Source organism: Prionailurus viverrinus, chromosome A3 (assembly GCF_022837055.1).
Source record: "Prionailurus viverrinus isolate Anna chromosome A3, UM_Priviv_1.0, whole genome shotgun sequence".
NCBI classification, from domain to species: domain Eukaryota; kingdom Metazoa; phylum Chordata; class Mammalia; order Carnivora; family Felidae; genus Prionailurus; species Prionailurus viverrinus.
The window spans coordinates 54,217,949-54,244,396 of NC_062563.1; the positions used below are offsets into that span (position 1 = coordinate 54,217,949).

General features: G+C 39.4%; 1 protein-coding gene across 3 annotated transcripts in view; it reads left to right on the top strand.

Annotated features, from left to right (window-relative positions):
• Positions 1-22,180, top strand: part of ST6GAL2 (ST6 beta-galactoside alpha-2,6-sialyltransferase 2) — an 85,334-nt gene extending 63,154 nt beyond the window's left edge. For all 3 annotated transcript variants that reach the window (XM_047854374.1, XM_047854373.1, XM_047854375.1), the window contains exon 6: positions 17,199-22,180. In XM_047854374.1, coding sequence (XP_047710330.1) covers positions 17,199-17,470 — 272 coding nt within the window. In that variant the 3' untranslated portion in view covers positions 17,471-22,180. The remainder of the gene's footprint in view (positions 1-17,198) is intronic.
• The last annotated feature ends 4,268 nt before the right edge of the window (positions 22,181-26,448 follow it).

Here is a 26,448-nt window from a genome sequence, read left to right on the forward strand (position 1 = left end):
AACCATGAGGTCATGACCTGAGCCGAAGCCAGACACTCAACCGACTGAGCCATCCAGGTGCCCCTATCTTTCAAAATACTGTAATATAATTGTGCGAATATATTCTGACTTTTGTTAACAAGGTCATTAGGTGAAAATTAATGAAAACCTGACTTTTTAAGAGAGCTCATTATTAACATATGTAAGTCGAAGGAGATTGAGAAATTATTTATCCCAACATGGATACTGGTCCAAAGCTTTGACCAAACCTTAAGGGAGAGACTGATTCTATTGCTTTATAAGATTTTTCTTTGTAACATTTTTTTTTGAGTTTCAATAATTAAAACATGGTTTAATTGTTATTAGAATAGTTAGTTGGATTAATAAAGTAAATAAGTACATTCAGAAAAAGTCAGGAGAATATTTCTAAAAATTAACTTCAAATAATAAATAATAAAAATAAGATTTTTCAAGAATAAGAATAATGTCTATTTCATTTTTTTTTTTAACTTCTTGGTTTCTTTTTTTTTTTAATTATTTTTTTTAACTTACATCCAAATTAGTTAACATATAGTGCAACAGTGGTTTCAGGAGTAGATTCCTTAATGCCCCTTACCCATTTAGCCCATCTCCCCTCCCACAACCCCTCCGGTAACCCTCTGTTTGTTCTCCATATTTAAGAGTCTCTTATGTTTTGTCCCCTTCCCTGTTTTTATATTATTTTTGCTTCCCTTCCCTTATGTTTATCTGTTTTGTCTCTTAAAGTCCTCATATGAGTGAAGTCATATGATATTTGTCTTTTTCTGACTGATTAACTTCACTTAGCATAATACCCTCCAGTTCCACATAGTTGCAAAGGGCAAGATTTTGTTCTTTTTGATTGCCAAGTAATATTCCATTGTGTGTATGTGTGTGTGTGTGTGTACACATATATATACATACACACACACACACACACACACACACACATATATATACATATATACTGCATCTTCTTTATCCATTCATCTATCGATGGACATTTGGGCTCTTTCCATACTTTGGCTATTGTTGATAGTGCTGCTATAAACATGGGGGTGCAGGTGTCCCTTCGAAACAGCACACCTGTATCCCTTGGATAAATGCCTAGTAGTGCAGTTGCTGGGTCATAGGGTAGTTCTATTTTTAGTTTTTTGAGGAACCTCCATACCGTTTTCCAGAGTGGCTGCACCAGCTTGCATTGCCACCAACAATGCAAAAGAGATCCTCTTTCTCCGCATCCTCGCCAACACCTGTTGTTGCCTGAGTTGTTAATGTTAGCCATTCTGACAGGTGTAAGGTGCTATCTCATTGTGGCTTTGATTTGTATTTCCCTGATGATGAGTGCTGTTGGTCATTCTTTCATGTGTCAGTTGGCCGTCTGGATGTCTTCTTTGGAGAAATGTCTATTCTTGTCTTTTGCCCATTTCTTCACTGGATTATTTGTTTTTTGAGTGTTGAGTTTGATAAGTTCTTTATAGATTTTGGATACTAACCCTTTATCTGATATGTCATTTGCAAATATCTTCTCCCATTCTGTCGGCTGCCTTTTAGTTTTGCTGATTGTTTCCTTCTCTGTGCAGAAGCTTTTTATTTTGATGAGGTCCCAGTAGTTCATTTTTGCTTTTGTTTCCTTTGCCTCCGGAGACGTGTTGAGTAAGAAGCTGCTGCGGCCAAGACGAGATTTTTGCCTGCTTTCTCCTCGAGAATTTGATGACTTTCTGTCTTATGTTTAGGTCTTTCATTCATTTTGAGTTTATTTTTGTGTATGGTGTAAGAAAGTGGTCCAGGTTCATTCTTCTGAATGTCACTTCTGAATGTCACCTTCTGAATGTCTTCTGAATGTCCAGTTTTCCCAGCACCCCTTGCTGAAGAGCCTGTCTTTATTCCATTGGGTATTCTTTCCTGCTTTGTCAAAGATTAGTTGGCCATAAGTTTGTGGGTCCATTTCTGGGTTCGCTATTCTGTTCCATTGATCTGAATGTCTGTTCTTGTGCCAGTACCATACTGTCTTGATTATCAGTCTTGATGATCAGAGCTTTGTAGTATAGCTTGATGTCCGGGATTGTGATGCCTCCTGCTTTGGTTTTCTTTTTCAAAATTGCTTTGGCTATTCGGGGTCTTCTCTGGCTCCATACAAATTTTAGGATTATTTGTTCTAGCTCTGTGAAGAATGCTGGTGTTATTTTGATAGGGATTGCATTGAATATGTAGATTGCTTTGGGTAGTATCGACATTTTAACAATATTTGTTTGTCCTATCCAGGAGCATGGAATCTTTTTCCATTTTTTGTGTATTCTTCAATTTCTTTCATAAGCTTTCTATAGTTTTCAGCGTATAGATTTTTCACCTCTTTAGTTAGATTTATTCCTAGGTATTTTATGGATGTTGGTGCAATTGTAAATGGGATCGATTCCTTGATTTCTCTTTCTGTTGCTTCATTGTTGGTGTATAGGAATGCAACTGATTTCTGTGCATTGATTTTACATCCTGTGACTGCTGAATTCATGAATCAGTTCTAGCTGTTTTTTGGTGGAATCTTTTGGGTTTTCCATATAGAGTATCATGTCATCTGCGAAGAGTGAAAGTTTGACCTCCTCCTGGCCAATTTGGATGCCTTTTATTTCTTTGTCTGATTGCAGAGGCTAAGACTTCCAGTACTATGTTGAATAACAGTGGCGAGAGTGGACATCCCTGCCTTATTCCTGACCTTAGGGGGAAAGCTCTCAGTTTTTCCCCACTGAGGATGATATTAGTGTTGGGTCTTTCGTATATGGCTTTTATGATCTTGAGGTATGATCCTTTTATCCTGACTTTGAGGGTTTTTATCAAGAAAGGATGCTGTATTTTGTTAAATGCATTCTCTGCATCTATTGAGAGGATCATATGGTTCTTGTCCCTTCTTTATTGATGTGATGAATCACATTGATTGTTTTCTGGATATTGAAGCAGCCCTGCATCCCAGGTATAAATCTCACTTGGTCATGGTGAATAATTTTTTTAATGTATTGCTGGAGCCAGTTGGTTAATATCTTGTTGAGGATTTTTGCATCCATGTTTATCAGGGAAATTGGTCTATAGTTCTCCTTTTTAGTGGGGTCTCTGTCTAGTTTTGGAATCAAGGTAATGCTGGCTTCATAGAAAGGGTTTAGAAGTTTTCCTTCCATTTCTATTTTTTGGAACAGCTTCAAGAGAATAGGTGGTAACTCTTCCTTAAATGTTTGGTACAATTCCTCTGGAAAGCCATCTGGCCCTGGACTCTTGTTTTTGGGGAGATTTTTGATTACTTATTCGATATCTTTATTGGTTATGGGTCTGTTCAAATCTTCTATTTCTTCTTGTTTCAGTTTTGGTAGTGTATATGTGTCTAGGAATTAGTCCATTTCTTCCAGATTGCCCATTTTATTGACATATAATTGCTCATAATATTCTCTTATTATTGTTTTTATTTCTGCTGTGTTGGTTGTGGTCTCTCCTCTTTCATTCTTGATTTTCTTTATTTGGGTCCTTTTTTTTCTTTTTGATCAATCTGGCTAGTGGTTTATCAATTTTGTTAATTCTTTCGAAGAAACAGCTTCTGGTTTCATTGATCTATTCTACTGTTTTTTTGTTTTGTTTTGTTTTTTGTTTTTTGTTTTGGTTCTGATAGCATTAATTTCAGCTCTAATCTTTATTGTTTCTTGTCTTCTGCTGGTTTGGAATTTTATTTGCTGTTCTTTTTCCAGCTCTTTAAGGTGTAAGGTTAGGTTGTGTATCTGAGATCTTTCTTCCTTCTTTAGGAAGGCTTAGATTTCTATTTACTTTCCTCTTATGACTGCCTTTCCTATGTCCCAGAGGTTTTGGGTTATGGTGTTACCACTTTCATTGGCTTCCATGAACTTTTTAATTTCCTCTTTAACTTCTTGGTTAGCCCATTCATTCTTTAGTAGGATGTTCTTTAGTCTCCAAGTATTTGTTACCTTTCCAAATGTTTTCTTGTGGCTGATTTCAAGTTTCATGGCCTTGAAAATATGCACAATAGGATCTCGATCTTTTTGTATTTGTTGAGGACTCCTTGTAACATTTTTGAAGAGTCTCCTTTGCAAAGGGGAAAATAACATGATAACTAAATATTTAAACATTTTTTAAAGCACCCAGTAACCCCACCACCACCTCGCATACTGCCATCTGATTGTTTTAGTCTGTGCTCTTCCAAATGGCAACCACATCTAGGGTTGGGTTTTCTTAACGTGGTTGTAATGAAGGGGCTTCCCTCAATGTATGGCACCACACAACAGGTGCATGGTAAATGTTTGCTGAATGAGTGAAGGCATGAAAAAATGAATTGGAAGTTCTGATTCTTGTCTCCTTCTAGACTCTCCCCTCTGATAGAGCTGCTCTCACATCTAGAAGGATGCCCACTTCCTCCCATAACACAGTATATGTGTGTGCTGTGGTTAAGACCTTGGGTTTTGCAGAGACCAGAATCAAACTTTGGTTCTACCTGTCAACTAGATATGTGATCTTGAGAGCAAGTTACTCTAAACCTCCAAACCTCAGTTCTTTAAACTGGAAAATGAAGATACCAGTACTACCATAATGTTTGAATCATCATATGCTTAGCACAATAGCCAATATTTGCTCTTTACTATTATTGTGATGTTTCCATCTAAAACTTTATGCTTAGTCAAATAAGACCATATTGGCAAATATAAAAACATAATAAAAAATAGACTTGTTCCCTTTGAAATTACAGAGGCCGTATCAGTCCATCAAATAGGAATATCATAATTTAGGCCTTTCTTTAGCTGTTGAGTATTTAAGTTGTTTCAAAGTATTTGAGATCATCAATTTATTGATGAGTCATTACTATCTCTGTATGAATAGTACTATAGTTTATTCGGTATGTGCATACATAAACTTTTTTTTCTTGTAAACCATTTCCTTAAGATAAATTCCCAAGGGTATTAGTGCCAGGCAAAGGCTGTGTATGACATGTCATGTAGGTGACTGTTGGTAAGTGTTGACATAATGCTTTTTCTTTGAATTTCTAATAGGACCATATTTGTCCTTACAGTTCCCAGAAAGAGGCACACTAGTAGATACACTGGAAATGTATTACATGTACCATCCCCTTCTCCAGAGAAGCAGTAAAGGGATTCCTACACCTCTTGGATGGCACATGCATTTTTTAAGTTAAAAGAAAGTAACGTGGATCAAGGTAATTTTGATGATCCATAAAGACTTGTTTCTTTGGAGCAACTTTTTTATTTTATTAGATTCCTTACCCTGAGCCCACTGGGGAGTGATTTGTGCACATATGAGTAGCATTTGTCTCTTTCATCACTAGTTGGATACTAGAGATTTATCATGTTATTTGGTACTTTGAAGTCGTTTTGACTGTACCATAGCCTGACTGAGGATAAGGAATAATTTACTTGGAGTCTCACGGCTTCCATTTTGTTCTCATAAAGACCGATATTTTTATACAAGGTCAGTGAACTCACCTGGGGTCATAAAGCATGTCTGGATTGGTTTGTCATCTACATGCAGTAGGGCATCCAGCCAGGCCGGGAGGCACCAGCTTCACCATCCATGGCGCATAGCCTAAGTACCAGCAGGCAGACAGGCCTGGTAGCACACATCCCAACCAGCAGCACAGAGATAAGACTCTCTACTTTAATCCGGAATTGAGCAACTGACGGTATTTTTATTGTAGAAACCAGCAACACCTCCTGCCACTTTTTAAAAGGCAGTAGCCAGTACTGACTGTATTATAACTAATATTTCTGGAATTCATAAATGCAGACACTATAATTTCAGGCAGTTTAACTATGCACAAGAATAATAGGCTTAAAAACAAGTCATAACTTTCTTTTCCATGTTGTATTGTTTTTGAGGGGGGAGGATTCTAATTTTCCAATACATCATCCAAACTCAGATGTTTAACACAAAATAAGAAGCCACTTAGCATCCATATTTATGATTATGTAAAACATGTCAGAATTATATTGATTAGGAATACCTTTGCATTTCCCTGTAAATAATGAATTCTGAATGTGTGTTATGATGAAATAAATACAATAAAAATCAGCTAATAATTGGCCTTTCAGGTATCATTCTTGCATTATATGATTTTATCTAATGAGGTGGATGCTTCTTAAACTATTATTTTGCTACATCAAGTTCAGATCTCCAAACCACCTTTTAATTACAAATATTTTCTGGAAGTCTTACTTGAAGACTCACTTTTGCTCCCAAATAATCTTAAGCATAGGGGCACCTGGATGGCTCAGTCGGTTAAGCATCCAACTTCAGCTCAAGTCATAATCTCATGGTTTGTGAGTTCGAGCCCCGTGTTGGGCCCTGTGCTGATAGCTCAGAGGCTGGAACCTGCTTCAGATTCTGTGTCATCCTCTCTCTCTGCACCTTCCCTGCTTGCGTGCCCCCCCCCCCTCAAGAATAAATAAACATTAATTTTTTAAAATAATCTTAAGTATGATTTTCATAATTTTCTATTTTATGATGAATTTATGGGGAAACCTGACAGGGGTGCTAGATTCCTATGAGATTGGCCTATTCCATACACTTAGATTTTCTTGCACTCAGACCACTTATTCAGAAATCTGGTTTGCAGTGTTGTGTTGGTCATGCTCAGAAATTCCTAATTTACCTCACATATGAATTATGTTCAAGTGTTAACTGGAACTGATGTAAGCCAGCGTTTTTTTCTGTCACTTGCATTGTGTTGTTTATATCCATAGTTTATTTTGCCACGTGCTGAATTTTCTCCATTCAGCAAGGAGAAAATTCTGTCATCCTGAACAATTTTGGACGTTACTTTGAATACTTCAGGTGAAAGCAAGATAATTTTAATCACAATTAAAATACACGAACACACTATACCTGATCTGAAAACACATCAACTACAGCTAGACACGCAAAGTAGAATTTTACAGAGGAAGCCTCACTGATTTAGAATTTATGGTACTCTGAACATGGGTTGTACTTTGCTCTGTATCCTGGCTTTGGAGCAAATAAATAAGTGTATCTACTGTTAGTATGCTGAGTCAGATAATGTGACATTTTATTAAGACCAGTTGAAATGCTTTTTAATTGGTTTGATAATTACATTGCATTATACAGTACTTAAAGACATGTAATTTGGCAAATGAATGCTTCTTGAGTCATGATTGCCCAGAAAAATGTGCACTTTTTTTTCCCCTTTAAATGAATCCCTAGTATGGACTTGTTTGTAAAAACTGGCCAAAGAAACTGAATGTTAATTGAATTATATTTACAGATTTTAAAAAGCTGGCCACGTGCCCATCTGATTGGCTTAGGAAAATACATTAAAATGTGTCTAAATATTGATCTGCCTATCTAAAAGTCTGGCTTCGTGTCAGGAGCAGGAAATTTTCATTGAGGCTTAATTGATGTACAATATTATATTAGTTTCAGATGTACAGCATGATGATTTGATATTTGTGTCTGTTGCCAAATGATCACCACAATAAGTTTAATTAACATCTGTCACCATATGTGGTTTACAGAGTTTTCTTTCTTGTGATGAGAACTTTTAAGATGGACTCTCTTAGCAACTTTCCAATATGCAATACAGTGTTGTTAACTATAGTCTCAATGCCATATGTCATATCCCATGACATACTTACTTTATAGCTGGAAGTTTGTACCTTTTGAGCCCCTTCACCTGTTTTGCCCACCCCTCACCACTGGCAGCCACCAATCTGTTTTCTGTATCTATAGGGGTATTTTTTTGTTCCTTGGGCTTTTTTTTTATCCCACATATAAATGATATCATAAGGCATTTGTCTTTCTCTGTCTAACTTACTTCACTTAGCATAACACCTTCTAACTTACTTCACTTATCAATGCCTTCAAGAATTCTTTGTTAAGAGAAACAGAGTCCAGCAATGGACTCAGGTTGTATCTGTATCTTAGCTATTGTGAACATTGTGCTTCAGTAACATAAGGGTGCAGATATCTTTCCAGGTGGCTTTGTTTTCTTTGGATAAATACTGAGAAGTGGTATTACTGAGTGATACGGTAATTTCTATTTTTAATTTTCTGAGGAACCTCCATACTGTTTTCCACAGTGGCTGTACCAATTTACAATACTGCCAACACTGCACTAGGGTTTCTTTTCCTCCACATCCTTGCCAAAACTTGTTATTTCTTATTGTTTTCATGATAGCCATTCTGAGAGGTGTGATGTAATATCTCCTTGTGGTTTTGATTTCCATTTCCCTGATAATTAGTGATTTTGTGCATCTTTTCATTTACCTGTTGGTCATCTTTATGTTTTCTTTGGAAATCTATCCATTCAGTCTTCCGCCCATTTTTTAAATTGGATTGTTGGGTTTTTTTTGTTGTTGTTGTTTTGTTTTGGGGTTTTTTTTTGCCTGTGTTCTTTATATGTTTTGGATATTCACCCTTTTTCATATATATGATTTGCAAATATTTTCTATTCAGTAGGCTATCTTTTCATTTTGTTGATGGTTTCCTTTGCTTTGAAGTTTTTAGTTTGACGTAGTCCTACTTGTTTCTTTTTGTGTTTTTTTTTTCTTTTCATTTTTCTTTTTGCCTTTGTGTTTGTGGCAAATCCAAAAACTCATTGCCAAGATCCATGTTTAGGAGCTTAATATCTATGTGTTCTTCTAGGAGTTTCATGGTTACAGTTCAATTATTTAATCTATTTTGAGTTATTTTTTGTGTATGGTATAAGATAGCAGTCCGATTTCATTTTTTGTGTGTTGCTGTCCAGTTTTCCCAGTGCCATTTATTGAAGAGACTGTCCTTTCCCCATTGTATGCTCTTGGCTCTTTTGTTGGAAATTAATTGACCATATATGTGTGTGGGTTTATTTCTGGGCTCTCTATTCTGTTCCATTGAGCTATGTGTCTGTTTTTATGCCAGTACCATACTGTCCTGATTACTGTACCTTTGTAACATAGTTTGAAATCAGGGATGGTAATGCCTTCAGCTCTGTTATTTTTCAAGATTGCTTTGACTATTTGGGTTTTTTTTTTGTGGTTCCATGCAGATTTCAAAATTGTTCTATTTCTGTGGGGGGAAAATGCCATTGGGATTCTGATAGGGACTGCAATGAATTTGTAGATTGCTGTGGATAATATGGATATTTTAACAATATTAATTCTTCCAGTCCATGAGCATGGAATATCTTTCCATTTATTTGTGTTTTCTTCAGTTTCTTTCATCAGTATCCTACAGTTTTCAGTGTGCAGATCTTTCACCTCCTTAGTTAAGTTTATTCCTAGATATTGTATTCTTTATAGTGCAATTGTAAATGGGATTGTTACCTTAATTTTTCTTTCTGATAGTTTGTTATTAGTGTAGAAAAGCAAAACAGATTTTTGTACATTGATTTTCTATCCTTCAGCTTTGCTGAATCCATTTATTAGTTCTAATAGCTTTTGGGCTAGTTTTCAGAGTTTTCTATATGTAGTGTCATGTCATCTGTAGAGTGACAGTTTCACTTCTTCCTTTTCTCTCCTTCTATCCTTCTAACTTTGAATCCTTTTTTTTTCTTTGTCTTGCCTAATTGTTCTGGCTAGGAATTTCAATACTATGTTGGATAAAGTGGCACAAGTGGATATCCTTGTCTTGTTCTTGATCTGAGAGGGAAAACTTTCAGCTTTTCATCATTGGGTATGATGTTAGCTGAGGGCTGTTCAGGTATGGCCTTTATTATGTTGGGGTACAGTTCCTCTAAACCCACTTTGTCGAGAACTTTTATCATAAATGAGTGTTGAGTTTTGTCAAATGCTTTTCAGCCTCTACTGATATGATCATATGATTTTTCTCCTTCATTTTGTTAATGTGGGTCTATCACATTGATTGATTTACAGAAGCTGGACCATCCTTACATCCCTGGAACAGATCCCACTTGATTGTGGTGTATGATCCTTTTAATGTGTTGCTGAATTTGGTTTGTTGATATTTTGTTGAGTATGTTTGCATCTGTGCTCATCAGGGATATTGGCTGGTAATTTTCTTTTTTTGTGGTATCCTTTTCTGTTTTTAGTATCTGTGTAATGCTGGCCTCATAAAATGAATTTGGAAATGTTCCCATCTCCTCTGTGTTTTTTGAAGAGTTTGAGAAGGATTGGTATTAATTCTTCTTTGAATGCTGGGTGAAAGCAGTAAAATTTTATTAGTGATGAAAGCAGTTACTTTTTGGTAGTCCATAAACAAAATACTTGACATAAAAGTTTAAGTGATTTTTAAAAAATTCTTTACTGAATAGCCTAGTATTAAATTATTTGTATCCTTTTTGATTTTTAGGTGATCCTGAGCAGTCCTAAGAAAGGAAATGAAACAAAATACTAAAAACATTTTTAGCATAACCAGATGTGAATTTGCCATGTGAATTCTGGCATGGGGAATTGATTATGAAGTAACATGATACTGTGAATTTATCCATGTATGGTATCTTTGCAGAAAAGATTTAACCTGACAGGCCTGACTGCTGATATTTAGGAAGGCATGCCTGCAAAGCTGGCCCTTGGCTGGCATCTGGGATCTTTGATTTGGGAAGGTTCCCAACCTCGAAACTAATAAGAGTAATTCACCTTGCCTAGACTGTTCACGCAAGCACTATGGTTTATGCTGAACACCTGCTTTCATTCTGGGAGTCTGGAATTTTGCTATGTGCCAGGCAGAGACTGCCTGCATGACCAGTTCCCAGTTAAAACCTTGAGCATCAACTCTCTCAATAGCTTCCCTGATTGGCAGCATTTCACATGTGTTGCTAGGGGTATGAAGCAAACCCTGTGTGACTCCACTGGGAGTGGAAACTTGGCCTTAGTTTTTCCTGGAGTTTGGCCCATGTAAATTCTACTTTTGCTGTTTTTACCTTGTATTCTTTTGCTTTAATACATCATAGCAGAGTAGCACTATATACTGGGTCCTGTGGGTCCTCCTAGTGAATCAGCAAACCTGGGGAGGGGGTGAGTTGGGGGCTCTCAATGTGGCACTTTATTGGTGGTAATTCAGAGGAGAACCACGTGTTGTTGGTATTTACATTGTTTGTGAACAGTAGGGCTCAGCGTCACAACACTTGAGAAGCAATGCTGGTGGTAGTACTCAAACATTCTTTCTCAGTGCATCACATAAGACTCTTTCTCCAAGTCATCCAAAGAATTGCCAGTTATGGGCTTGCTACCTGTTTTTATATTTAAAGGTTAGTTCTTTAACTTTCTTTTCTTAAAGAAACTTTCTCTTAATCCCCAATGATTAGCACTGTGCCCAGTTTAATAAATGTTGGATTTAACTGAAGAGGCCTCCGGCAGAATGTGAAGCCTTTGATCTTTCCTAGCCCCGTCCCAGCCCTGCCTCCCTGCAGTGTCTACACCCACATCCCACAGTTCCCTAACACGCGTACTGAGAACTGTGCCAGGGCTATTATATAACTCCAAATATTGATGTCTACCTAGCTTCTTTTTGCAAAACAAGAAGAAATTTCATCTTTAGGATTTTATTTATGGCTAAGTATTCTTAACTGTTAGCATAACTATTGTATATATTTGACCACATTTAACAGTAATGATTTTTAGTATTTATTATATGAGAGAGTCAGAATCTAAACTCCCATCTGTGTGTAATCATGGCCCTAATAAATCGAAAAGTGGAGTATGCATATGCCAAATGAATTGACCATGCTGTCTGAAAAAAACTTTTGAATAATAAAAATATTCTCCAGCTTTGGTGCCATAAATCTTGTCCACCTTTCACGTGTAGCCAACAAATTGTAAATTGCTTTTCCCCTTCCTTTTGAAGGTGTCGCCATACCAGTTGTGATGTCAGTGCTATAGCTGGCTGACATTTAAACACTTAGGGCAGATTCTGCTATTGTTTAAGTTTTACGATGCTCTCAGCTCATGGTTCTAGAAAGCCACAAGTTCGTATGAGTACACATTGGGCTGGATAATTGCTCCTGTAAGTCTGTATCAGGTAAGGAAAGATCAGGAGGAATTGTGTAGGTAACTCAGGCAAGAACCCACACTTTCTTAATCTCCACTCGCCTTCATTTTGTCTAAAATGAAGAACCAAGTTTCTGCATTTCTGAAGCTCTAGAAGTCATTTAATTATTTTTAATTTTTTTAAATTTATTTTTGAGAGGGGTGGGACGGGCAGAAAGAGAGGGAGACAGAGGATCCAAAGTGGGCTCTGGGCTTACAACAGAGAACCCTATGTGGGGCTCAAACTCATGAACCATGAGATCATGACCTGAGCTGAAACTGAACACTTAACTGACTGAGCCATCCAGGTACCCCTAGAAGTTATTTATTTTTTTTTTAATTTTTTTTTCAATGTTTATTTATTTTTGGGACAGAGAGAGACAGAGCATGAGCAGGGGAGGGGCAGAGAGAGAGGGAGACACAGAATCGGAAACAGGCTCCAGGCTCCGAGCCATCAGCCCAGAGCCCGACGCGGGGCTCGAACTCACGGACCGCGAGATCGTGACCTGGCTGAAGTCGGACGCTTAACCGACTGCGCCACCCAGGCGCCCCCCTAGAAGTTATTTTTAAATATAAAGTATTTTTATATGAAAGTGCTAAAACGTACCTATTTACTTGCAGGGAAACCAAAACTTCTTGCCCAGTCTTCTGACAAAATCTATATTGTATACCCAGCAAATGCATGATTTAAAATGTAATAACTAGCAGCAAGAGTAAAAATTTTCTCTGGGAAACTTCCTAGAGAAAAAAAAGAATCTGATTCAAACATGTTAGTAGATGCTCTTTGAGCTGAAGACAATAGGAAGTACTTGAGAAACCACCCAAGGATCTTCTTACTTGGGTGTGGGTAGCAAACTCAACTCTAGATTTAATCTAATATGTGGAATGTCTAGCTACTAATGAGACAGGATGGGCATCCCTGACTGAAGACCTTTTCAAAGAATATGTGTGTTAGACCAACATAATCCTCAAAGAATGGCCATCAATGCATTGTAGGCAGACCGGCATTGGTCCAGAAACTTTAGTCATTGGTCTACAAGTAGATCATCATAGAAATTGACAGTATTTAGAAACTTCTGTAGTAACTTGACATAGCATGGCATCCAAATATGTGATAATTTTTCTAGTAAATCATTGTACTGTATTTTGTAGAAGTAATGGTCTATGATAGATTGGACTTTTTTTTAACAGCCTTTTGCCACACATAGTTTAGGAATGTTTATTAAAAATGCAGTTTCCTGGAGCTCCTGGGTGGCTCAGTTGGTTAAGTGTCTGACTTCATCTCAGGTCATGATCTTACAGTTCATGAGTTTGAGCCCCACCTCAGACTCTCTACTGTCAGTGCAGAGCCTGCTTCAGATCCTCTGTCTCCCTCTCTCTGCCCCTCCACGTGTTCCCCCCCTGCTCTCAAAAATAAATGAACTTTAAAGAAATTTTTTTTAATTTAATTTTATTTTAATTTACATCCAAGTTAGTTAGCATATAGTGCAATAGTGGTTTCAGGAGTAGATTCCTTAATGCCCGTTACCCATTTAGCCCATTCCCCCCTCCCACAACCCCTCTATTTGTTCTCCATATTTAAGAGTCTTTTATGTTTTGTCCCCCTCCCTGTTTTTATATTATTTTTCTTTCCCTTCCCTTATGTTCATCTGTTTTGCCTCTTAAAGTCCTCATATGAGTGAAGTCATATGATATTTGTCTTTCTCTGACTAGTTTTGCTTAGCATAATACCCTCCAGTTCCATCCACATAATTGCAAATGGCAAGATTTCATTCTTTTTGATTGCTGAGTATACTCCATTGTGTGTGTGTGTGTGTGTGTGTGTGTGTATATATATATACATATATATATATATATATATATATATATATATACACACATATATATATACATACCACATCTTCTTTATCCATTCATCCATCAATGGACATTTGGGCTCTTTCCATACTTTGGCTGTTGTTGATAGTGCTGCTATAAACATGGGGGTGCATGTGTCCCTTTGAAACAGCACACCTGTATCCCTTGGATAAATACCTAGTAGTGCAATTACTGGGTCGTAGGGTAGTTCTGTTTTTAGTTTTTTGAGGAACCTCCATACCGTTTTCCAGAGTGGCTGCACCAGCTCGCATTGCCACCAGCAATGCAAAAGAGATCCTCTTTCTCCGCATCCTTGCCAACACCTGTTGTTGCCTGAGTTGTTAATGTTAGCCATTCTGACAGGTGTAAGGTGGTATCTCATTGTGGTTTTGATTTGTATTTCCCTGATGATGAGTGCTGTTGGGCATTCTTTCATGTGTCAGTTGGCCGTCTGGATGTCTTCTGTGGAGAAGTGTCTATTCATGTCTTCTGCCCATTTCTTCACTGGATTATTTGTTTTTTGAGTGTTGAGTTTGATAAGTTCTTTATAGATTTTGGATACTAACCCTTTATCTGATATGTCATTTGCAAATATCTTCTCCCATTCTGTCGGCTGCCTTTTAGTTTTGCTGATTGTTTCCTTCTCTGTGCAGAAGCTTTTTTATTTTGATGAGGTCCCAGTAGTTCATTTTTGCTTTTGTTTCCTTTGCCTCCGGAGACATGTTGAGTAAGAAGCTGCTGCAGCCAAGATCAAGGAGATCTTTGCCTGCTTTCTCCTCAGGAATTTGATGACTTTCTGTCTTATGTTTAGGTCTTTCATCCATTTTGAGTTTATTTTTGTGTATGGTGTAAGAAAATGGTCCAGGTTCATTCTTCTGCATGTTGCTGTCCAGTTTTCCAGCACCCCTTGCTGAAGAGACTGTCTTTATTCCATTAGATATTCTTTCCTGCTTTGTCAAAGATTAGTTGGCCATAAGTTTGTGGGTCCATTTCTGGGTTCGCTATTCTGTTCCATTGATCTGAGTGTCTGTTTTTGTGCCATGAGGAAATTTTTTTAAAAATGCAGTTTCCTGGATCCCAACATACACTAGTGGCACCCAGATCTCTGGAAATGGGAACAAGTCTCAGGAACTGACATTTAGCATGCTGCCCTGGTCATTCTTTTTCATGCTGAAGTTTGAGAACTGCTTTAGGAGAAGAGCCAATAACGTGGCTAAGACATTTAACTATGAGATTAACTTCTGAAAGCCATCCACTCTAACACTCTAATGACCAGAGTTGCAAAAGTGGCAACTCGTACACATTTGACTACAGCCCTCAGGGAGGAGTTTCTTTTACTGGCTGACAACACAACCCAGGTAAACGGAGACTGGTCCAGTTCCATTGCTAGTTTTCGAGATGCCTTTGTGCATGACACCCTCAAAGGCTCTTCACTGCCATCTGCAGGAAAGTAGTTGTCATAATTGTATTAATGAAAGGCATCTAGGTATGCGAGGGATGCCAGGACCCTTCAATGCGGTTCCTTGTGCAAAGCTGGCATAGCCATGTACCATGCCCAGGGGAGGGAGAGCAGCCAGCTTCCAGGTGTTGTGGTTCAAGAACTTGTTCCATAGCTCCTGATTAAAACACTGAAGCTGGAGCACCTGGGTGGTCAGTCAGTTAAGCATCTAACTTCTGCTCAGGTCACGGTCTTGTGGTTCGTGAGTTTGAGCCCCACATCTGGCTCTGTGCTCTCGTGTAGAGCCCACTTCAGATCCTGTCTCTCTCTCTCTCAATCTCTCTCTCTCTCTCTCTCTCTCTCTCTCTCTCTCTCTCTCTCAAAAGCAAACATTAAAAAAATATATTTTTTTGAAAAATGAAAACACTGAAGCCATTCTCAACTCCATAGACACAGGTCCTGTGACACTCCCTGATGAAGAACATACACATTGTTTGTTGCAGGTGTAAAGTAACCAGAAAAAAGGTGGGGGATTTAGTTCGCCCTGGGCACATGGCTTTCTCATTTGCAATGTGAGTTCCTCACAGATGATTTTATGAGGAGGGGGACAAAATGTTCCTAGAGCAGTAATTATCAGAAGGAGGGAGACTCCATTATCGCCTGTGCTGTATCTTCAGGTACTGATACCCGCTCTCCTCGGTGACTTCAGGAGGAAGGTTCTTGCCCTTAGCTCCACCTGAATCGCTGTCACCTTCGGCCTTCCCGAGGAAGGGGTCACAACCTGGCAGCAAGTCAGCCATGGGAGAGGAGGAAGAAGAAGTGGGTTGTGGGAGGAAAAGGGGAGAAACAGACCAGTAGCTTGAAGTTTTGACATAGCTCTTGAGAACAGTTTTGCTTTTGAGACTGTGAACAGAAGCACCTCCTTCTCTCTGTTAGGAATATCTTTTACTCTCAGCCACACCACTACATCATGGCTCTCAAGTCATACCTTTACTGGCTTCTAAACAGGATGCCATTGTCACCTCTGGACCAGCATCCCTTTCTCCTGCTTCCCTGTCTCCCCTTGTCTTCCAGGCTGCCCCATAGGTGCAGACCTCACCTCCCTGAGCAACTCCTCTGAACCCCCAGACAACATTTGGCCCCTGCTCTCTTCTCTCCCAGTGGCCCTTATGCGTGAATTTCTCTGGCTGTAAGGGTTTTCATGGTTGATTAATTAGAAATATAACTGTCCTCTGCAGATAGATATTGCCTCTAACAGGACCTAACTGTTGCCACCATCTTGTTTTCATAAAGGATACCTCTTTCCTAAAAGGCATAAGCATATATATTTGCTTAAAGTTTAAAGAATGGGAACAAAGGTGGTGGTGGTGCTGGGAAAAGAAAGCCCCCTAGCCTAGGATGAGGTTTGATAGCACTCTATTTGCAACATAGGGAGATAATTTTGATATTATGAATATTAAACTCTCTTTCCCAATTCCATCTCTTTCCATTCATATATTTTATAATCAAGAAGCTATTTTATAGCCCTTGTTTTTTTTTTTTTTTTAACATGTGTTTGTTTGGAACGTAAGAGCCCTACTCTTGCAAATGAGAACAGAACCTGTCTGTGGACTGCAACACGTGAACTTGGAGAATGCAAACCTCACTCACTAGATTATGTCTTGTTAAGTACAGTAACTGCGCCTCCCACAATAATCCTATGAATCCTATGAATGTATAACAGTACCACATCTCAGGCCCCCACAGCCCCTGAGCCACAGACAGGCCACTTGCTGGAGGTTCTGACACTGCCACGGTAAAAGTAACAGGAAAACGAGCCCAGGGCAAGTGCCTGTTGCTACAGTCATTCCGTCCACCACGGCTCCAGAACATTCTCGCTCCCGCTCGGAGTTGTTCATTGGCTTCTAACTTTCTTTCCGCGGCAGGAATCCTCATCATGATGTCCATGTGCAGCGAAGTGCACGTGTATGAATACATCCCGTCCATCCGGCAGACGGAGCTGTGCCACTACCACGAGCTGTACTACGACGCGGCCTGCACGCTCGGCGCGTACCACCCGCTGCTCTACGAGAAGCTGCTGGTGCAGCGGCTGAACACGGGCGCCCAGGGGGACCTGCACCGCAAGGGGAAGGTGGTCCTGCCGGGGCTCCGGGCGGTGCGCTGCCCTGCGCCCAGGCACGTCGGTCCGCACTCTTGAAGAGGGGCTCTTGAGAGCCCATGTGCAATAAGGTACTACTGTCGTACTCTGAGTCCCAGAAGAATACTTGAAGATATATTTTAGGCAATGTAGTCTTCAGTCTTTAGACTGTAATTTAGTGGTGGCCGCGAGAATTCCTCTTTTTCTAAGCCATTGAGTATTTATTACTACTTTGAATACAGAAATGGAGTTTAAAAGGAAAAAGCTCAAGAAAGATGCAAAAAAAAAAAAAAAAGAAAGAAAAGAAAAGAAAAGAAAAGAAAAGAAAAGAAAAGAAAAGAAAAGAAAAAAGCAAATGTGTGATGAATGGGTACTATACCTCCAGAAATGTTAGCCTTTTCTTATGCCGTGGGCACCCCTTATCAAGGTTGGTTTCAGCTACAGGTTTCTTTCCATGATATACCTGATACTATGAAATGGTTTATACACCCTTGTCAAGGTATGGTATCTATAGCACCTAATGTGTCCCTTGTACATTCATTCGTTATTAAATACCCTAGAGTTTATGACGACCATCTGAATTATCACTCAGATGTGTTTAACAGCAGAATCCCCAGTATATGTTGAGAGATGCACATGTTCCCCAACTGTTGCATATTCCCCAGCTCCATTTCCCATTGCCCACTGAATTTTTGCTTTGTTTCTAAAACCATAAAGCATCCATCTCAAGCAGTCCAAGAAAAAGCCACTCCTGGAATAGCACTGCAAAGGAGACACTTTGTTTTCCTGCAGTATTTTCTTACTCTGGCAAGTAGACACAGAATCACTGGGCTGGCTGCAGGGTGGCCCGGGACCAGGATGTTCCCAGCTCCAGCCTTTGCGCACTGTACCTCCTCGGCTGCCAGTTCTCACAGCCCTTACGCTGTTACACTCAAGACACTTGTGACCCCCTTGTCCGTGAGGAAGGGCTCCTTCCAATCTAAAAGGAGAATTTCAGAGCCTTCATTCTGTGCTTATGGGGATGCACACCTGTCTCTTTCATGGGGATTTCTTTCAGGTCAATATCAGCTGCTGGAAACCTAGCAGTGATGTTCTGGATTTTCACTAATTCTCCCTACAGACAGACAGTGAGGAACCCTGCCCCTGTTTTCACAGATATATTTTATGTCAGCAACACACAAGCCACATAATTAAGTAAAATTGTGTGAAAAGGTTGCTCTTTAACAAGAAGGAAAATACCTACATGCTTGAGAGGCAACAGCTCATAGAGGGGAGGAAGGTGTCACCCCAGTGCATTAACTGTATTCGGTTCTGTTTTCTTTTGGTTTTAATCTCAGCTTTTGTCACTGATACATTGAAAAACAGGTTTTTTTGCTATGAATGTAGTGAAACAGAAACATTTTGGAATACCTTAATTAAACATGCTATCTCTCTATATAACCGAAACATTTTTCAGCAGTACACATAAGACTTCTTTTCATTAAAAATCTGTTCTCCCTTGCAAGCGTGTAGATGTCAAGAGAGTTTTGTGGGAAAGTTTTTTTTTTTCTTTCTTCTTTTTTGTTCCAGGATTGGTTTTTTCCTGAGTGCTTTCAAAACTACTTTCTTGAGCAAGAATGGTTTATAGAAATTGACAGCTTCTGTTTGGTTAGGCTAACTCCCCAGAAATCAGGTTAGGTAATAGACATCTCCTATGGCTTATTATGATAGTGAAGTGTAGGAATAACTGAAAAGTTTTAATCATGACGTTATCCACTAAAAGCCTATTTTTAGAACTTTCTTTCTTGAACTATGAAAATAGATTCATAATTTTATCCTACACATTAGCTTATGTGTGAGCAGACATGGTCAAGCCACTTTTCTCTCTGGTTTCCTGAAAGAGCTTAGTTTTGTCCCCATGTGGAATAAGGAGTTCAGTGACTGGATGCTGGTGAGGTAACTCTGATCACGGTGAGTGAGCAGTCCTCCTGTGGCCTTGGTTCTCCCTGGACCTTCCAGGCTCTGCCTTCAAATGCCCATGACATTGAAGTTCCTTTGATAGCCTTCCTGGTGGATTTCCTTCTGACCTTTTTTTTTATCCAGGACAACCCCCTTCAGTGACATAAGAGCTTGGCTAAAGGAAAATTTGTCTGGGTCAATATAAGTATTCAAGTTCAGAAGCCCCAGAAAACACTTCAAAGATTTTTAAATAGCATTTTGTTGTAACGCGTGTACTTTAAAAAGTCCTTTCAGTCTCACTGAGGTTACAAGAAAGACTGAAGAGCATAAAGGAAATTTAATTAAAATTTTTGAATTTATTATGGCCTTAAAGACTCTTGGGAATCAGGGTCTGTTAAACATTCAGAAAATGTGGTACACATATTAATATAGCATGGCTGGGCATTCTTCTGTTTGAAAGTTTAAATTGTTTAGCCTCTCAAAAATATCAGGCAGTTACAGTTAACATGATGACTGCATCTGGTATTAGCTAAATTGGTCCTAAGTGGTAGTATTTTGCCAGACATTGATTAAGTCCTTCTAGGCTACATTTACTGAACTGCAATAAACACACAGCTCTTCTGTGGAGTAGTTAACAATAAATGCTGTCCTATTACATTTCTCCCAGGCTCTGTCCCTTCTAAAATGCTCCATCCACTTCTGGAAGGGACACTGATAAAATCCTTAAGGTGCAACCTGAAGCCATTATCTTCAATTGAAGATAATTTCAGGAGATCTTTGGTGGTGATGGTTGTTATCACAAAGAGACAAATGTTGACCAAGAATGACAAGGCACCTTTATCTAGATTTTCCCTGACTAGTTTCCCCAGTTCCTCTACCAGGTATGAGGATGGGGTTTAATAGGTGTTGAAAGCTCACTGTCCCCAGGGAATACCAGTGCCAGCCCTGCATACCTGACCATCCTTCCAGCCCAAGTCCTTAACAAGGCTGCTTTTATTGGGAACTTTGTGCATAGGCCAAGAGGTGGTCAATTAAAAGTTGCATATATGCACCATGCAATATCAAGGGCATGTATTAAAATGAATATAAAATGTATTAAAAGTGAGGGACTTTTGCACATCTTCCAATTATTGGGTCTTTCCTTGTCTGCCTGTATGTAGAACTCCAGGAGCCCTGCGTCAGTCACAACTCTTCCAGTGTGTCCTGCCCTAGGTCTCTGAGCCAGACATTTAATCAATCCTGAACTCACCAGTAATAATCTGTCATTGTAGCCATAGTGTCTGGACAACGCAATGCTGAAATAATCGTTAGCATTTTCAAAATTGGGAAATAAAAGTAACAGTTTGAAACTACCATGGGATTGCTCTGTTACGTGTTTATGAGCCAGTTCCTTCCAGGGGAACAGATTAATACCTTATGTTGTTAGCTGACCCTTCCGGGCAGGAACACGTACATCCACTAAATTAATTAGGTCTAGGTCCTGTTAGGCTGCATTAAGTGGGATCAGTCTCACGTGAGTAATGGCATATGATGGAAGCATTTTTTATGCACAAGTGGCATGATTCAAGTTCTCTCTCCAGCCTGTCTTAGAGATCAACACACAGTGCATGTTCAAGGCTGATAGGTAGAGTGACCTGGTCTCATTTCTGCTCAACTATGAGAAGAGGCAGAGAGGGAGGTAGGGAATTATCGAGAAATCCATGACAGGCCAAATAGTCTCTGAATATATTCTGATACTCTGTCACATTATCCGATTCGACTTCCCACTTTCTGATAGGTTAGAACTCTTTCTCAGTTGTGACAGCCGACGAAGGCAGCTACATTTAGAAGTTAACTGCTTAGGTAAAATGTGCCTGCGTTCAAACTTGTTTCTTTTTATACTCTGGACATTTCCATTGTGAAAATATTCTGCATGTTCTTGTCACTTGGGCATTATTTACACAATTGGTAAATGAAAGGTATCTCTCTGTGAATTCAAGGATAAAATGTAAGTTCTGATTCTTGTTTTCTTAAATAAATGAAGCCTTTTAGTAAGACGTAATAATCCAGCATACTCCTCTACAAGCTTGGAATGATAGAATTTAAAGAATTAAAGACATTGCTATAGTTCTTACTTTTGTTACAAAAGTGTGCATGTAGATATAGTTATATAATTGTATATATACGTATCTACACACATGTTGGTTTTATATTGTCTTTTTTCATCAAACTTTTCCTAAAACCTTTACAACCAATTTTATTTTAATTATGCAAACGCCAGTGTTTTAATAGAAAAACGTAAATGTTATATGTCCTTCTATTAAAAAAAAAAATTCAGTCTTCCCACACACTGATATTTTACACACCCTGGGTATGTTAAAAAGTATGGCAGAAATATTTAAAAGGCACTATGCAGGTAGAACCCTGAACACTGTGGCCTCATCAGAATGTGATGCTGAACATTCATGAGAAGGTTATTTATTATATAGCTCATGGCTTTTACAAGGTTAGGGGCAAAAGTGAATATTGGCTTCGTGGAAAATAGTCTTCTTACCAGGTAGGTTTCACACAAATTAACTGCACTGATAGTGCTAACACCTAACATTTCTGATGCCGCACATCTTGTTCTACTCCAGATAAAACATGTATGACATTTTTCCGGTGGGAACCAGTGAACTTTTTTAACAGCTTTGGGAATTTTTTTGTATGATAATTTTTAAACTGGAATGTGTACCCTTCAAACTAATGAAGGCCTGAGGTTTTTCCAGGAGTCACATTTTAAAAGTGTTTGTATACATTTTAACACCTTTGATATTTTCTATTTTGGTTTTGTATATTTTTATGTATACACAGTGTACAGACTTTTTTCTTGTAAATAAAACATGTTTTCATTTGTCTAGAAGTTTCTGTGTTTTAATTTGTAAAAGTCGCGGATACAAATGAGCGACCGGCAGAATCCCGAGCCATCCCTAGGAGATGGCGGCACAAAGCCGAAATCTCATTAGAAATTTGTACACAAGGTAACAACAGCATGCCCTGGAACTGAGAGTAGGGCCACCCCTGGGGCCTCAGACCGGAAGCAGGGGCCGTCTTCATCCGAGGGGTAATTGTCAAATGCAAAGAACCACAGTGGCAAAAACAAGCAGGAAAGGTGTATTAGGCTCACGTATCTTTAGGTGGAGTTAGTAGCCCAGCGTTTTGGTTAATTTATCGCCTTGGGAGACTCTTCCTTAGCTTGACAGGGTTTCGGGTCTTAGAAAAAATATGTAAGTTATTAGTTATATATATGTAAAATACATGTAAGTTATTAGAGGGAAGGCCTAGGGACAGTGAAGTCACCTTAACCCACTGCAATGTCACATCAGCCTTGGTATTTTTGTGCTTGCTGTGTGAAGGGAAAATCGGTTAATCAGGCTCCTAGAAAGAAATTCCCAGTCCTTTGTGCTTTCTGGGTGGAATGTAAAGGAAGCCTTGAAGGGAGGCATTCGGGGTGTTTGATGTGAGGACTGACAGGAGCAGCTGGGGAATTCGGGAGACATCACCTCTGACTGTTGTGCTGAATCAGAGAGGGCTCCCACTACCTTTGTGTTACTGTCATTTTTCTTTTCCCACAACATGACTGCCTGCTTCCAGATCATTAAAACACAGGTCTTGCCCCGAGGGCCCTGATTAGAAAGATGCTCAGAGAGCAGCCAGTGATGAGCTGGCCCCTCCCCTGACGTGGAGGTGCCTCCTCGGGGGACTGGCTGGTGGTCTCTGCCGTCTGGATGCTCTTGGGAGGACTGAGCGGGGAGGACAGGACCAACTTCGGGTAGGCTGCACAGAGATGAGGGAGGAACAAGGGGAAGGAGACAGGGATGAAGAACAGGGTAGGGAAAGGGAAGGCTGAAGTGAGGGGGAGTGAACTACAAGTGCCAGGGATCTTTGACACCACTTGCATAGCAAAGGCATCCGATCAGAGACAAAACTGCCTCCTGGCTAAAAGCTCAGCGGGCAGACTGAGCTCTGTGCACTTAAATGTTGTGTTCAAGAGACCCTGGAGCACAGAGCCCTGCAGGCCAAACGCCCTCCTGCACTAAACCTCTACTGGCACCTCATTGCCTGGAACAGGGGTTGGCAAACGGCAGCCCACAGCCTATTTTTGTAAATAAAGTTTTATTGGCACACAGCCCTGTTCACTTGTTTACATGCTGTCTATGCTGCCGCATACAAAGAGCTTAGTTGCGACAGAGACCTCACAGTCCACCTGCCAAACCTAAAACGTTAATTATCTGGCCCTTTACAAAAAGGTTTGCCACCTCCCACTACAAATACAGAGGTCCCCACCCTTATTCATGGTTTTGCCTACCATGGTTCAGTTACCCAAGGTCAGCTGTGGTCCAGAATCAGATGATCTTCCTGACCTATCACCAGGAGGTCAGCAGCAGTCTAATGCTATGTCACAATGCCTACATCGTTCACCTCACTTCATCTCATCATGTAGGCATATTATCATTTCACATCATCACAAGAAGGATGAGTGTGGCACAATCATATACTTAAAGACCACATTCATATAACTTTTATTGCAATGTATTGTTACAATTGTTCTATTTTATTATTAGTTATTGTTCATCTCTTACCATGCCTAATTTGTAAATTAAGCTTTATCATAGGTACATATGTATTAAAAATATATAATATATATAGCACTGAGTACTATCTTTGGCTTCAGGAATCAATCAGGGTCTTTGAATATATCCCCTAGAGATAAGGTCGGGGGTTGGGGGCACTGTACAATTTACCAAGAACTATTTAAGCAAGACTTGTAGTAGATGGTTGCACATAGATCTCACAAAATCACCTTCTAAGGTAGATATTATATTAGCCCCAGGAAAGTTGGGACTCAGAGAGGTTAATTCATCAGTGTATGATCACACAGCCAGGAAATGACAGAGGTTGGCTTGCAACCCTTGTCTGATTTCAGAGCCCACAGTTGGAACCATTATGTTAGGCTTTTTAAAGCAGTCTCTAGTACCTAGAGGTACTGCCTTAGTATTCAAGTATCCCATACCCCAATAGTCCAAGGGCTCAGCTTTTCAGGATAATTATATTTTGAATATTTTGAGAAACCGTGCCATGAAATGTATGGAGATTAACAAAGGTTTCAGGCTTTTCAAGTTCTCTGAATACCCAGAACACTAAAATGCATCTAAACTACATGTGTCAGGCAAGTATAACTTTCATTTTGTTATTAGAAGCCAGTGTCTCTGTTCGTCACACCTAGTGAGTAGAGTACCTCTTATGTGGAGTAGAGAAAGCACACGCACGGAGGCCTGGCATTCCATCAACTAACTGTATTCCCAGCTACTGTCCTAAATAAATTGCATCATGCTGGAGAAACAAGCAGTACTTAACCTGAAAACAATGAGATGCCAGCTGAGAAACTGAATAAATAAAAGAAAAATCAATGACTTTGAGAAATGTCTTCCTGTCATTACTGACTTCCTGATCCTCACAAGGAGGGAGAAGAAAAGAGGATTAGAACAACAGCATGCCCCTTGGCTGTCTTAAAAACAATGCTGGCCTAAAGTCACTGCAGAAGGTACTTTGGAACTGCTCTTCTCCTCTATGAAACCTGTTTGAGTGAGGTCTGGCACAGAGCATCTAGGGGAAGACACACAGCCACCTTGGAAGCCATGTTGGGTGGCAGTAAATGAAGAACCAGCGGCCATGGTACTGTGGCTGCCTCACCATAGGCGCTCCAAGAGGTTGACTCAGAGCTAACCTAGGAATCCTGAGCAAGCAATGGTGTTCTGGACAGCTGTCATCTACACAGCGGGTGTATACAAGAAGCATAGCTAGTTTTTTTCATAACTAAACATTTCTATCTTAATTTCCTTTCCCAACACAAGGTAAAAGCTACCATATTTCATCTCATCTAAGACATCACTAAGTATGAGATACATCTTTCTTTTGTGTACCACTAGGGGAGAAAATGCTGTAATTAGTGAGAATTTGTGTGCTGTCAAACACAGTAGCTACGAGCCACACAAGTCTATTGAACAGCTGAAGTGTGGCTCATCAGATTTGAGATGTGAAATGTAAAATACACCCTGAATTTCCAAGACTATGAAAAACGAATGTAAAATATCCTAATCATTGTGTTATACTGATGACATTGAAGTGGCATTTTAGACATTTTGGGTTAAATAAAAATACATGAAAATTAATTTTACTTGTTCCTTTTTACATTTTTAACATGTTTACCAGAAGATCTGCAGTAGCTACACTCACGTTATATCTCCAGTAAACAGTAGTTACTTTGAACTTGTATATTTGCTGAAAAGACTTTTAGGCTTACTGACAAATTTTTATTACATTAGCATGCTTGTATATATAGAAAAGCAAAATACAAGTGAAACACGTTACTTGAGGTATTCTTAAAACATTTGTATTCACAGGCTCTCTCTTCTGAATCACTTTTTGGATAAGAGTCATTAATTTTCCATGATTTTTCAACCCACAGTTGTCCTCTACACCATCAGAAGCAATGATGATACACCACTTTCTAAAGGGTGTACTACTATCATCTTCAGGATTTTCTTCGGAGCCACTGATATAGTCTGCAATTTTTTTTTCAACGTTTATTTATTTTTGGGACACAGAGAGACAGAGCATGAACGGGGGAGGGGCAGAGAGAGAGGGAGACACAGAATCGGAAACAGGCTCCAGGCTCCGACCATCAGCCCAGAGCCCGATGCGGGGCTCAAACTCACGGACCGCGAGATCGTGACCTGGCTGAAGTCGGACACTTAACCGACTGCGCCACCCAGGTGCCCCTATAGTCTGCAATTTTAATGGCCACAAGGATATAAGAACAAATTCTTAAGACTGCTGACTGGCAAATAGTGATGGCAAATTGCATTTCAACTTCATGGATGTTAAAATATGAGGGGAAAAAATCTTGGTGTTAATGAAAAAACATATTTCTAATCTAGCTTGGATTTAATCCCATTCTTTCCCAGAGTTGTATTTAAATTCTGGACTGCAAAAAAGTACTTCTGAGGTGGCAGGGTAAGGCCTTCCAGAAATCCCCTCTCTCCATAAAAGCAACAAGAACACTGGAAGAAATTGTTGCA